Here is a 14,812-nt window from a genome sequence, read left to right as displayed (position 1 = left end):
ACTTTCGTTTGAAAAAAAGGTCATAATTTTGCAAAAACTGTTTGATAATTGGATAAAAGTCGAAAACATTTGAAAATTGATGAAACTTGCCATAAAATGAATAAAAAAATTGAAAAGTTGAGTAAAATTTTGCACAAAATATGCTTTAAAATTTATTAGAACACCACGAACACAGTTAGAATGAAAATGAATAGAAACATGGCAAAAATTCAGAAAAATTAATTTCCAATATAGTATTTTTATGTATTCGATTTGGTTTTGTTTGGTCCCCTTATCCACCTCCCTCATCAACAAAACTTTCAACTCCATCAACAAAAAAAAATCAATTAAAAAAGGAATCCAATTCAACCGTCTAATTTCAGTTCGAGTTCAAAAACTTCTCGTCTTCTTGGAAACCATCCCCCTCCCCCCCCCCCAAAAAAAACATAAGCTGCAAATTTTCAACAGAAAGAAATTATTTTTCGATTTTTAAAGAATGCATTAAAATTTTTTGACTATAAAATACGATGACATTTTAGGTGCCTTTCATATTTGATCATCTTTCAATTTTTTTTGTAATTTAAAATCACAACCCTTTTATTTTAGTAAGTAATGTAAACAAAAAAAATGTGATTTTAAAGCGTATTTTGGGCGAGGGGCGAAAAATAGGTTCAAGAAAATTTGTTTTTCTCTCTTATTTTACCAAATTCATTATAACATGATTTTTGCGGTGTTTCGTCGACCATTCTTTACTTTTAACTTTTTTCATGACATCGCATCGTAACTCATTTTTTTTAAAAGCAAATTTTAGCAAAATTTTGGTCAATTTTTCAAATTTTATCGTTTATTATAATTATGGGGATTTTCAGGCCTTTTAATACTAATTTTACAATTATTTCGATACTTTACGCAATTACAGCAAAATTACATTTTGTTTCGATTTTCGATATCATTCATTAATTTTTTTCTCATTTTTAGCAATTTTTTTTAATTTCAGGTCGGTAGAGGGAGGTAAGAAAAATGTTAACGTATCTAGCTTATTTGGTAGAATTGGATATTTGAGTTGGTACATATCATCATCAAACTCCTCCTCCTCCCCCTCCCAGAAAAATGTCTTTAGTATGTTACTGGAGTTCAGTAACGATGCCAGAAAGATGGAAACAAAAGTTGATATTATATCTGAGCTTCGCTGGATATCTACGTACTTTGTTAGACTTAACAAAACTCATTATCACATGAAAAGGTTCAATAGGCCTAAACACAGTAGATAAGTAAGTACAACCACTACAACCAGTGTTGATGCCATTTACGTACGGTAGTATAGTAATTTTTAGCACATAGATTAGTGATCATAACTGTCAATCGTCGGAGAACGGAGAACGTTTGGATCCTCGTCTGGTTTCTTCGTAAAAAGTGAGTCATTAATTAATTTTCTTCATACCATCTCCATAAACTACTGCATGTACTTACAGTGTTTGTGATTCGGCTGTTTGTATATTACTTTTGTTATCAATCAACAGCTCGTCGAAATTCTCTTCGTAGGTACAGCAATCAGAAATAATGCTCGAATTTTCATCGACAAAATTTAATAGACGTATTTTTGGGCATCAAAATTTTTGGACCACCAGAAGCAAACACGATGTTTTCCCCTAGAAACTTATTATTGTTTTGAAATTTTTGGCGGACAAAATTAGTGAGAATTTTCTGCGTAAGTTCTTGCTCTGATTTTACGTTTCTAATTATGTTACCTACTGCATATTCATAAATTTTTGAGCCTTAAATTTTTTTTTGTTTCATTATTTTGTTTTCATAGAAAACCTATAAGTAGGTATTTAAGGAGTATCAAATCATTTATTCGTTTTGCCAACGATCGGTCGTTCGCGAGCTAAAATTCTGAAGGGGGGGAGGGTAAAAAAAATTAAAGAACAAAAATTAATACCTATGGTTTTTCGTTTTATTTTTTTTTACCCCCTCCCCTGCTTTAAAATTGTTACCAAATAGTTCTGATGAGAAATTTTTGTTCATTTTTATGGAAATTAGTGCGTCCCAATCCATAAAATCAAAACATACTTCTGAATTTTTTTTCTAAGAAAACCAGCTAAATTTGTATCAAATTTTTCGAAGTCTTCAGAACCATGAACATGAAATTGAAAATGAAGCTGCTCAAGGTCATCGTGTTCCAAAATAATCACAAAACATATTATTAACACGGTTTTCAAATCGATTTATGACTTTGGGAGATTATTTTTCACAAAATTGTGGAGGGGTGGGAGGAGTACAAAACTGGTCCGTTACCCTACTTGATCTTCTGCGAATTTGATACTTAAGCATAATATTCAGTTCAATCTTTCATTAAACATTATCTGTATGATGATAATTTTTGTGGTTTTCAGATAAATTATCTAACAATATGGGTCGATTTTCCGGGAAGCAATGCCGAATGATATCGATGTTCTGGCTAAACACAATATGCTTCTTCGTGGAGATTTTATACGGATACATTACAAACTCTACGACATTGGTAGCTGACAGCGTTCATATGCTGAGCGATGTGGCGACATTGGTAGTGGCTTTCATTTCGAACGAGGTACATACGTACAATAGCATCATCTTTGCAATATTTTTCACCCTTAGGCTAATTCGAAGTAAATATGTAAATCAACTATACAAACACGTTTCCAGAATCCCAGCAACATTCTCGATACTCCTCTTATTATCTTTGGTGATTGTTGAATACTTGTCTACATCCAAGTATTCAGAATCTAATGAAGAAAAACACTCAATTTCCATGAAATTCATTAACTTCAAAGTGGAATCTGATAGGATTTTTTAATGGATTCTTAAGACTTGTAATGTGTACTTTGTACACATGAAATTCTTTTCATAGCATGCACTTGATGAATATCAAATGTCGCGATAAATATTGAAGTGGCACGTTTAATCTCAAAGAACTATTATGTTACACTATTTAAGTATAGGTATTTCCTAAAGCAGCGAACAATTCAGTATCATTGATGTTAATTAAGAATGATTATTTTACTCGCAGATATCGTCGAAAAAATGGTCCAAAAGTACCTTTGGATTGGCAAGAGCCGAGGTTCTGGGAGCTTTTGTAAATGCTGTGTTTCTAGTAGCGCTGTGTCTTACAATCGCCGTTGATGCTTGTAAACGGTAAGTAAATGATAAGATAACGTTTCAGTATTCTCATTATATTTATAGTAAGTATCGTACAAAGGCATTGATAAATGTATTGATTTTCTAGGTTAATTCAGGTAGAAGATATTCGTAGACCTGAATTAATTTACCCCGTTGGAGTGTTAGGATTGATCGTAAATGTCATTGGATTGTTTTTATTCCACGGTAAGGTATCTCGATCTATCGTTCGAAAATTTAATTCATCTTTCATTAAATTTCATTCCTTTTAAAAATCTCAAGTTCTCCATGGAATATCAAAACATGTACCTCTACCTACTATTTTTCGACGAAAATTCAGAAAATTAAATCCTGAATAAAATGAAGAATTCTGAATTTTTGAGAGCTTTTGCCCTCGCCTCATTCGAGCCTCATTCATACTTATTTTTTAAAAAAATAGATAGGAATTATAATTTCGTGAAAACTGAAAATGCTAAAGCCATGAAAACTAATTTTTTGCATCATTAAAAATTCAAGAAATAATGTTGTTGTATGTAAGTACGTTTCGAATTATCATCAATTTTTCACACCTTTCGCTCACGAGTCACGAGATCATTTTTCTTTTCTTTTCACAGATCAAAGTTGAAGGGTTGAAAAATTATCAATTTTCGAAAGCTTTTGCCATTTAATTATAATTTACTATGAAAACTATTCTTAAAATTTTTAAATGTTAAAGCTATGAAAATCAACTTTTTGCATCAGTTATATGTTGCTGTTTGAATCATCAATTCTTGTAAAGCTTTTGCTCTCGTTTCGCTCGGGCAAATTAGAATTTTACGTGTAATTTTTCAAAAACTTTCAAGAATAAAAAATCAACTTCAGAAATATTCAAGAAACATAAACAAATCAATACCTACAGGGTTTGGTAAGAGTGCAAAATAACGAAAAAAGGTGTGAAATTTTATTCGAAAATAACAAAAAGCACAAAATTTTGGGGGTTTCACTACATTTTAAACAACATTTCAAGACAATTTTAAACCCCCCCCCCCCCCAATCACCCGTTCATTTTTCTTGGCTTTGAAATTTTTTCAAAAAAGAACGACAATTTTTTATAAATTTAAATTGTAGAGTAGAAAAGAAAATCGACCAGAGCAAATTGAGATAGAAGCTTTGTCAAATTTGGGATTCGAGAAGTAAGACGACGTTATTTTTATGATAAAAATCAGTTTTTTTTGGCAATCTTTGACATTTTTTATTACTTTTCAGCCGCAAATCGCTAATTTTCACTACTTTCACTACCTGTTAGATATCCAGGGTTGAATCTTCTTATTATAATATTTATTAAAAACGATTTATTTGAACTACACAAATAGTAAATTTTCTGAAGTTTTTGGCTTCGCAAATTTGATTTTCAAAAGCCAAAAAGCTAAAAAAAAAGATACGATAAATAATACTTATTATAAAAAATTGTCAATTTTAGAATATTTTGAATTATTACAATACCAACCTTGCAATAACACAAACTCAAATCTTTTGGCAAGTATAAAAAAGCATCGTTTTTGAACATTTAAAATTATTCAACTCTTTAGTTTCCAACTCTCTCTCCCAATATCTGTTCGAACTACATCTGGCTAAATAACATGAAAACTACTGTGGGGAGGAAGGGGAATCTAGAATAAGAAGTTGGGAAAATCTGGCAAAAAAAGTTGAGGAAATTTCAGTCTCACCCCCCCCCCCCTTCTCGGCATACCAATTCATCACGTCTTATAATTATAATCTAAAAAAAAAAAAAAAAAAAAAAAAAACTAACCTTAATATTTTCGAGTCCAGAACCCTAATCAAGTAATCACAAAACCCTAACAAGGGAACTACCTGAACCGGCAGAAACGAAAATGAACGAATCAATGCTAGATCGAAAGGGGACCACCTCAGGACCCCAAATCCAAAATTTCAAGTGCTAAAGTTGATTTCTCGATTTTTGGTGAATTTTTGAAAATTGAAAAATCCGAAAAATTATCAATTAATACCAAAAATAGAAAATATTGATGAAAAATGGAATTTTCTCGGGAAGTGGCTCAGATTGTGTCCTTAACTCATTTACGACTATCGAAATTCGTAAAACCTCAATTCCAGTCATTCTGGAGCCTCCAGCGATTTTTTATCATTTCTCCAGAAACTTGAAATTGCTATGGACCGGCTAAAAATCAACTTTAGCACAAATAACTTTATTTAGGGCCTATGTGGGTTGCATTTAACCATTTTTTGCGGTTGTTGCGAAAATCGGCGTCTGCCGGTTCAAATGTGTATTTTTGACCACTGGAAAAAATGACAAAATTTTAAAATGTTAATGGATGCTCCAGAATGGTCGAAATGGAGGTTTTGCCTATTCGGAACGTCGAAAATCGGTCAGAGCTTGATTTCGAATAGGTCGCATCGCAAAAGATGGAATATTTAACATTTTCAAATTTTGTCATTTTTTTCCAGTGGCAAAAAATACACATCTGAACCGGCAGACGCCGATAATCGCGACAACCGCGAAAAATGGTTAAATGCAACCCACATAGGCCCCAAATAAAGTTATTTGTGCTAAAGTTGATTTTTAGCCGTTCCACAGCAATTTCAAGTTTCTGGAGAAATGATAAAAAATCGCTGTAGGCTCCAGAATGACTGGAATTGAGGTTTTACGAATTTCGATAGTCGTAAATGAGTTAAGGACACAATCTGAGCCACTTCCCGAGAAAATTCCATTTTTCATCAATATTTTCTATTTTTGGTATTAATTGATAATTTTTCGGATTTTTCAATTTTCAAAAATTCACCAAAAATCGAGAAATCAACTTTAGCACTTGAAATTTTGGATTTGGGGTCCTGAGGTGGTCCCCTTTCGATCTAGCATTGATTCGTTCATTTTCGTTTCTGCCGGTTCAGGTAGTTCCCTCGTAAGTAACCAATATTTTTTCCATTTCTGTTAACAATTAATATCCCCAATTAAATTACTGAATGGTCTTTTTCTTTACAAATCATTATTTTCACAACAGATCACGGCGGACACAGTCATTCGCACAGTAGAATGTCGCACAACCATTCAAAACTAAAGCAATTAGCTTCAGCCGGCGCCACCAATGCTACAGCTACAGATGACAATGAAAACGCTGAAAGATTCCAACCACCTAATCTTGTTCACGAAGAAAAGAGCACATCATCGCAACAAATGAACATGAGAGGAGTATTTCTCCATTGTTTAGCCGATGCCCTAAACTCAGTTATAGTTATAATTTCTGCTATGGTAGGAAATTTTCTGAATTAGGTATTTCAACAGCATTTGGATCAATTTCATTCATCGGTGATGTGTATTGTGTATTTTATACCTAGATTGTTTGCGAAACGAATTGGAAGTACAAAAATTACGTAGATCCAACGCTGAGTTTATTAATGGTTACGATAATCCTTCGATCTGTCTGGTCACTGCTACGAGAAACTGCGTTAATTTTATTACAAACGTTTCCTCCGCATATTCAAGTAGATGAAATTCGAAGTCGACTTTTAAAAAATTTCAATGGTATCTCCGCGGTTCATGAGTTCCACGTGTGGCAGTTGACCAGCGACAAACTAATCGCATCTGCTCACATAAGGTGATTTTATAGACACGATTATGTATTCTAAGTATAAAAATTGACTCGACAAAATATTGAGCTTGAATCAGTTCATGGATGAGATTTTGATTTTCTTAATGATCGTAAATTTTCTTATTTCAGATATAAAACTTTATCCGAATACACGAAATTGGCGGAAAAAGTCGAAGAATTTTTCCATAATGAAGGAATTCATTCTATCACCATACAGTCGGAATTCGTTGAATCGTTGACAGATCGAAGCTCTTCGAATTGAACGCAACAAACACGTCGCGAAGAGCTTTTAACATCAAATCTTGACTTTTTGTTTATCTAGAAAATTTGACGTATAGATCTAAATTTTGGTCATGCAACCTTTTTTCATTTTGAACATACTACTTAGTCGGAGAAGACATAACCAAACGAACATAATTCCAGAATTTTGTAATACTAAATGACCTGTTATTGTATTTTTATTCATTTATTCATTCGAATTTCACCTCTGAAACAACTTTTCTCTTAAAGAGGACACCCTAACTTAAGGAACATTTTAAAGAAAACTTGTCAAAAAAAAAGTTGGCCTTACTTACAAAATGACGGTCATTTTGATTGACAGGTCAGCCAAAATCGAAAAAAATTTTGATTTCCAACATAGGACTCGTACAAAATTTTTTTGAACTGAACAAAGGTATACGGATCGAAAGAGCATAAAAAATTAAAAATTAGCACGAAAAATTAATCAAAAATTGAAAAGACGATTTCAATAGCTGAATATTTATTTGGATTTCCTCAAAAATTTCCATTTCAATTGGGCAAGATTTTTCAAAAGATGAAAGCTGAACATTATTTCTTTGTAGGAAGATGTACTTAATGCAATTTTTGCGATTTCCATTTTTTTCATATCTTTTTGAAGATTGGTCCAACTCGAAGTTTCATTTTTTATCCAAGAGAAGATGAATTTAATCTTTCCAACAAAAACAACAATATTGAGTAGATGACTTGAAAGAAAAAATTTTTCGATTTCAAAAATATCAAGTTCTATAAGAAACTGAAGGGCGGAGGACATTCCAGCGCTACGAGTCCGGCCATTGAAAGAAGACCGTTCCAGTTTCGTTGCCCAGCGCCAGTTCTACTCAAACTGGTGCACTAGCAATTCCACTGATGTGGGCTGCTTCGTGCAGCATCTATACACGATCTCTTGAAATTATTTATTGTGCCCCTTGCTATTATTCTACCCCTTCATAGTCACGAGGAGTAAACTCGTTTTCCTTTCATCTCTGTATATACGTTTACTGGTTCTTTTCCCCCTCGACTCTTACCTGTTGACGCACCACCCGGCACCTGCCAGTCACCGTTTTGCAACGTACCTTGTACGACCGCGTGTGTATGCTGTATGAGACTGAGACTGTATACGAGTTTCATGTTATTTAAATGTAACAGAAGTGTAGTTTTTGGAAAAGGTTCTGTCTAAATATTCAACAGTGAATTGTGTATTATTTTAATAATGACTACGAAAAGAAAAAAAGGACAAACCGTGCATAGTGAAGGACGAAATATAATCCGAAATATCATATGTGTTTGTGAGGAAGAAAAACGGCGAAATTCAACCATCCTTGAATTGGATAAGGCTATGGCTAGAGTGGCACTTTACGGAGATGTATCGGAAAAAACAGTGGTAAGGGTCTTGAGAATGTTTTATTTTGGATGTCATTCCACCTCAATTCGACCCACGTTTTTGAGTCATATCCTTCGATTTCGCTCAAATTATTTTTAAAATGTCTACCCACCCACGTGAGGGAGCCCGCATATTGATCAATTGCACCCCCCCCCCCCGGCTGATCCTCCGGGACAACTTTTTTCTTAAAGGGGGAGTCTGAGAAACATTTTTAGCTTTGTCCTGAAAAAAAGTGGCCCTACTTACAAAATGGCGGCCATTTTGATGGGCAGGTCAGCTGAAATCGCAGATTTTGCGTTCCAACATAGGACTTGCACAAAATTTTTTAAACTGTACAAAGGTAAATCGAAAGAGCAGGCAAAAATTCATCACCTGTCTAAATTTCAAGGGCCAAAGTGCCTTTTTCGATTTCTGGTGAATTTTTGAAAATCAAATTCAGGCCAAAATGTGGGGAAAAATCAAAATTTTACCAAATTGACCTAGAAAGCTGAAATTTGGGATAAACCCTATTTTCGACCTGTCAAATCGATTTAAAACTGTTTCAAACCGTTTTGAGCAGTTCTGGAGTCTCCAGCAGATTTTTGAAACTCGAAATTCCAAAATTTCATCAAATGGGGTTGGGAAGCCGAAATTCATTCTGCAAACTACATAATTTCAATACACTACGAAGTCGACTGCAGGTGAATTTCAAGTCGTTTTGGAGCTTCCAGTGTTTTTTGAAAATTACTGGAGTCTCCAGTAAGTAGATTTCTGAAACTTGAAACCCTTTTATGAAATGGAGATGGAAAGCCGAAATTAAATATCTCTGCACTCCAATTTTAACACCCTCTGAAGACGACTTCAGATGGGTTAAAGTCATTCTAGAGCCTCCAGTGACTATTTAAGGTTGTACCCTGTTGACAAAATTTTTCAGAATCGTTAGAAAAAATCGTCAGGCAGTCGCTAGCAACTTTTTGGGATAAAATCGGCCGACCAAAATTGTGGTGAGTCGTTAGCAACTGACGAGTCTGCAGTCGTTAGTCAACTAGCAACTAGCGATTAGCTGAGAGTTGCTAGTTGCTAGTTGACTAACGACTGCAGACTCGTCAGTTGCTAACGACTCACCACAATTTTGGTCGGCCGATTTTATCCCAAAAAGTTGCTAGCGACTGCCTGACGATCTAGCAACTTTGAAATCGTATGTATACGATACCACAAACACTATTTCAATGAAGAACACGTAGCATTTCTAGCGATATTTGTAACAAAGAACAACATTCCGCGCAATTGAAAAAAACTAACACACACATCATACATGCTCAGTGACGTAGCCAAGATTTTTTAAGGGAAGGAGAAAGCAAAATTTTTTGGTACCAAGAACAATAAAAATGTAAATACTCGTTATTATTTTATGAAAATGGAAGATAGAATCACAGCTAAAGCGAAATAAGAGCAGAAAAAGTGTTCAAAGAAAGTTCAAAAAGTTCAAAACGTCTATTTCTGTTCTTACCTGTTGGATCAAATTTTCTTCCGCTTGAGCTCGAGAGAAACGCAATCGCCCCTAATGCTTTTTTGTTGGCTACATCTCTGAATTTCCTCAATAACTGCAGTCTGCCACTCATTACATATAAGTATCTCCATTGATGGATCCCAGTCTCACTCGTCACAATATACATAATTATTGTATAGGCGTACATAAATCGAATGAATACGAGATATTTTGCAATAATATTATTATTGCAAAATATCTAACTTGGCTATAGAAAAAAACCACACATCTTTCACTCATATACGAATACACATTTTAAGAAATCGATTTCTTATACTGAACTACACAAACTACCAATGCTAGATAAACAACTGAACATGCCGTGTATCCGAAGTAACAGTCACATCACATACTAACAGCTAACACTAACAATAAGAACGGAAATTGAAATCCGTTAAAAATTTGAAAAATACTCAGATGGCCGAGGGGAAAAGAAAGGCATGCAGTATGCGAATTACACAAAAAGAGTCGTTAGTTGCTAGGGTCAAGTGGCTAGTCGTCACCTAAAGAATTACTTTCAACTAGAGATATCTAGAAAAGTCGCTTGTGGTGTGAACAACTCACGATTTTTAGAACAGTCAAATGTTGCTCTGGAAACAAATCACTGTAAAAATCTCCAGTTGCTTGGACGACTGACGATTTATCATAATAAAAATCGTCAATTGTCCCAGCCACTAAAGATTTATGCAATAAATCGTTGGTTGTTAGCCTATAAATCGTTAGTTGATACAAAAAAGTGGCTAGTCGCTAGCGATTAGGCGATTTTTTGATCAATTTTGTCATAAGGGTATGGCGTTTTTAGGAAAATTGAAATTTCCAAAAAGTCTCTGGAAGCTTCAAAACCCCGTTTGCAGAGTGAATTTTGGCTTGCTAACCCTATTTGATGAAATGTTGTGAAAAATCTGGTGGAGACTCCAGTAATTTTCAAAAAGTTGCTGGAGGCTCCAAAATGACTTGAACCCACCCAGGGGTGCTAACCTTAATTATTTTAATTAAGGTTACGGTTTCACTCCAATTTTTTTGTTAACATTTTTCGGTTTTGGTTTTGAAATTCAAAATTTCGGTTTTACTTACAAAAATTTCGGTTTCGGTTTCGGTTTTCGGTTTTTTTGGGTTTTACATATTTTTAAAAAAAATTTCTTCACAACCCAAACAGCAACAACCAAGGACCCAATTCGTTAGGTTCAGTTCATTATATTTATCAATTTCCCTGGATTTCGACTTTCGAGTCTCAAAAGTCAGAAATTAGAAAAATCTCCCAAAAAAAATTTAAAAAACCGAAAAAAACCCAAACCGAAATAAATTATATCGGTTTAGGTTTCGGTTTCACTCACGCTGCTTCATTATTTTCGTTATGGTTTTTTACGGTTTTTTAAAAAACCTATGAAATTTCGGTTTTTGTTTTCAGTTAGGGTTTGAAAATGGCTAAAATTATGGATCTTGTTTGGGGTTGGGTTTGGGTTTTCAGTTTTTTGCGGTTATGGTTAGCACCCCTGCCTGAAATCGTCTTCAGAAGGTGTTGAAATTGGAGTGCAGAGTTAATTTCAGCTTTCCATCTTCATTCTGATGAAATTTTGGGGAAATTTCAAGTTTAAAAAATCTACTGGAGGCTCCAGTAATTTTCAAAAAAACGCTGGAGCCTCCAAAACGGCTTGAAATTTACCTGCAGTCGACTTCGTGGTGTATTTAAATTAGTTCGCAGGATAAATTTCGTCTTTCCAACTCCATTTGATAAAATTTTATAGGAATTTCGAGTTTCAAAAATCTGCTGGAGGCTCCAGAACTGCTCAAAACGAGTTGAAACAGTTTTAAATCGATTTGGCAGGTCGAAAATAGGGTATATCCCAAATTTCAGCTTTCTAGGTCAATTTGGTAAAATTTTGATTTTTTCCCCACAATTTGATTTTTGAAAATTCACCAAAAATAGAAAAAGGCACTTTAGCCCTTGAAATTTTGACAGGTGATGAATTTTTGCCTGCTCTTTCGATTCAACTTTGTATGGTTTAAAAAATTTTGTGCAGGTCCTACGACGCAAAATCTGCGATTTTGACAGACCTGCCAATCAAAATGGCCGCCATTTTGTAAGTATGTAGTGCCACTTTTTTTTGAGGATAAGGCCTAGAAATGTTCTCCGGACTCCCCTTTCAAGAAAGAAGTTGTCCCGTGAGATCGGCGGTGGGGGCGGGGGGTGCAATTGGTCCTAATGCTGGCTCCCCGACTTTTTGATCAAAACTGATTTCACAGTTCGAAAGGGCATTGCATTTTGAATTTTTCAAGTATTTTGAACCTTCTCAAAGGAGTAAAGTAAACAAAAATTGTTTCATTCGTGTGACACATGAAATAGTATGTTTTTGGTGACGCTGAACACGAATATGACGTAAGATTTTTGATTCGGCCCCATCCCAGGCCCTATCACCTCTCCAAAATCACATTTTTTTGGTCGAATTGACATGGGATGACCCTTTTACAAGTTTTATGACTTATGACTACCATACATACTTTGGACGTTCATATAACATGTATGATTTCTATGGCTTTTGCAGAGAAGGATTAAGAAGGAAGCACAAGAATCCACTTCTAGCAGTTCAAATGAGACTTGTGCGATGCCAAAAAAACTTAGTACACCTGGTAAAAGAAGGAAACGTGCAGAGAGTACTTCGCTAATGGATGAATTCAATTTTCAAGTAATCAGGAAAACCATTCAAAGTTTTTACTTCGAGGACAAACCACGAGTACCATCTCTTCGAAAACTACTACCAGTACTACAAGAAAATATCAAATTCCCCTACAAAAAAGAAACGCTTCGAAAAATTTTACATAAAATGGGTTACCAGTGGAAGAAATGCGGTGCTCGAACGAAATTGCTTATTGAAAAACCTGAAATCGTACAATGGAGAGGGAAGTATATCAAACAAATTCGAGAATATCGACGAGAGGGCCGTCCCATATTTTATATCGATGAAACGTGCATCAATAACAACTCGACTTTTAAGAAATCTAGGCAGTCGGAATTTTCAGAAGGAGTGATCGTAGATACTTCATCGAAAAATCGGTTAATTTTGGTACACGCAGTTTCAGAACATGGTTTGCTACAGGGATCAGAATTATTATTCGAAGCTAATTCTACTAAAGGTGATTACCATGGTCAGATGGATAGTGCCAATTTTAAAAAATGGGTGAGCGAGAAATTAATACCTAGCCTACCACCAAAATCAGTGATTGTAATGGATAATGCTCCATATCATACAACACTGCTCGATAAGGTACCAACAAAATATGCCACAGACACGGTGATGAAAAATTGGCTCGAGGCAAACAACATTCCATACAACGACAAAATGAGAAAATTTGAATTATACGAATTAATAGAAGCCCATAAACCACCAACAAAAAAATATGCTATCGATGAGTTATTTAAAAGTCAGGGCCATGATGTCTTAAGACTGCCACCATATATGTGCGAGCTTAATGTCATTCAGTTGGTGTGGTCTCAAATAAAAAAAGAAGTTGAAGCTTCAATTAATATAAGCGGAGGTAATTTTTCATTAGTAAAATTACAAGAAGTTACTCGAAGAAGTATAGATAATGTTAAGCCTAGTGAAGCGAAAAAGTACTCGAATCATGTCATAAAATTGGAAAATAAATACTGGGAAACTGATACTCTGATGGAAGACAAAGTAGATGAAATGATTATTCGTCTCAGCGATGAAGATAATAGTGAGTATGATGACGATATCTCTTTTGATGAATCATCAGAAGAAGAAAGTGCGGAATCTGACATAGCTTGTGCTCTGAGTGATTCTGATTGACGCATAAAATTGCATTACCGCGGATAATTTTATTGTAAAAAAAAACATGTTAATTATAAATTTCAAGTTTTGTTTGTCCTTATTAAAATATAAAATTCAGTATTCACATTAGATTGATATGTATGTATTTCATAATTTGTATCCTCTTTTAAACTACGTAATAAGATGTATTGAAATTTTTACTGTATAAATTTTCTCCAAATATAATTTTCATTGACACGAATTTCAATTTTTAATGATTTAATAATTTTGAAATAATGAAAAACCACCTTATGAGTTATGATTCTCCATGAACGTAATGCTATTTTCAAAAACCATCCAAACAAACACATACTTACTGAAAATAAAATTGAAAAAACCTCTCAGGTATGTAGGTATCTATAAGAGTTCTGATTCTTCGCCTAGCTAAAGTTGATTTCCCAAGTACTAAGTACATATATAATCCAAAAAAAAAAAAAACATGTGTAATTTGAAAAACGGTTCTCTGTGTAGTTACCCAGCGTTGTCTTCAAAACCTATCCAAAAAACTACAATAATGAGAGGCGACGTTTTTTTTTTTTTATTGGCGATTCCGACTTACTTTTTCACAAGAAATCGAATGGTGCAATCAGATTTCGCCTAGCTCATCAAATTCTCGTTTTAAATTATTTGAACATGAATACTCAAAAACTCACATTTTTGGGAAATCAAAAACAACGTTTTTTCGTTTTTGATTTTTAAAAAAAAACATTAAAAAATGTCGATGGAAAAATTATTTTTTTGTTGTTACCTATGTAAAATTTCATGGCGAATTCGAATTTCTCGGTATTTTTTTGCGGGGTAGTCTGTAACATTGTGTAAATTCGGCTGTTCACCACAAGGCCCCTTTTCTAAATCACGAATATCAGACGATGATGAACGAATTTCGTCAAAATTCCCCATCCAACCTATGCGCAAGACAACACTGCACCTGAAAATCAAAAAAAAAAAAAAATCGAAAAAATCGAAACGATTCAATGTTTTCTCTCCTGAAAAAATTGAAATATCACCACAAGGGACCTTATCGCAAAACCCCTCTCAAATGTTCACAATTCCCACA

General features: G+C 34.2%; 1 protein-coding gene across 2 annotated transcripts; it reads left to right on the top strand.

Moving 5' to 3' along the window:
- The first annotated feature begins 1,147 nt into the window (after positions 1-1,147).
- On the top strand, positions 1,148-13,958 carry LOC135838729 (uncharacterized). 2 transcript variants are annotated; one of them, XM_065354477.1, is made up of 9 exons: positions 1,148-1,250; positions 1,321-1,392; positions 2,373-2,566; positions 3,026-3,150; positions 3,242-3,339; positions 6,150-6,397; positions 6,484-6,743; positions 6,867-8,397; positions 12,469-13,958. In XM_065354477.1, the coding sequence occupies exons 3-8, from the start codon at positions 2,390-2,392 to the stop codon at positions 6,997-6,999; spliced, it is 1,041 nt and encodes a 346-aa protein (XP_065210549.1). In that variant the 5' UTR covers positions 1,148-1,250; positions 1,321-1,392; positions 2,373-2,389; the 3' UTR covers positions 7,000-8,397; positions 12,469-13,958. The 2 variants fall into 2 exon arrangements, with proteins under 2 accessions (XP_065210549.1, XP_065210548.1); XM_065354476.1 differs by lacking the exons at positions 1,148-1,250; positions 1,321-1,392; positions 2,373-2,566; ... (2 more) ...; positions 6,150-6,397; positions 6,484-6,743 and having other exon boundaries at positions 8,066-8,397.
- The last annotated feature ends 854 nt before the right edge of the window (positions 13,959-14,812 follow it).

Source organism: Planococcus citri, chromosome 3, assembly GCF_950023065.1.
Source record: "Planococcus citri chromosome 3, ihPlaCitr1.1, whole genome shotgun sequence".
NCBI classification, from domain to species: Eukaryota; Metazoa; Arthropoda; class Insecta; order Hemiptera; family Pseudococcidae; genus Planococcus; species Planococcus citri.
This window is presented reverse-complemented; position numbering and strand designations above follow the sequence as displayed.

Bases quoted from the DNA above. Each gene is read 5' to 3' on its own strand.
- LOC135838729 (XM_065354476.1), top strand. From the start codon at position 8,227: ATGACTACGAAAAGAAAAAAAGGACAAACCGTGCATAGTGAAGGACGA. The intron at 8,398-12,468 runs GTAAGGGTCTTG...TGGCTTTTGCAG, and splicing joins ATGTATCGGAAAAAACAGTG to AGAAGGATTAAGAAGGAAGC.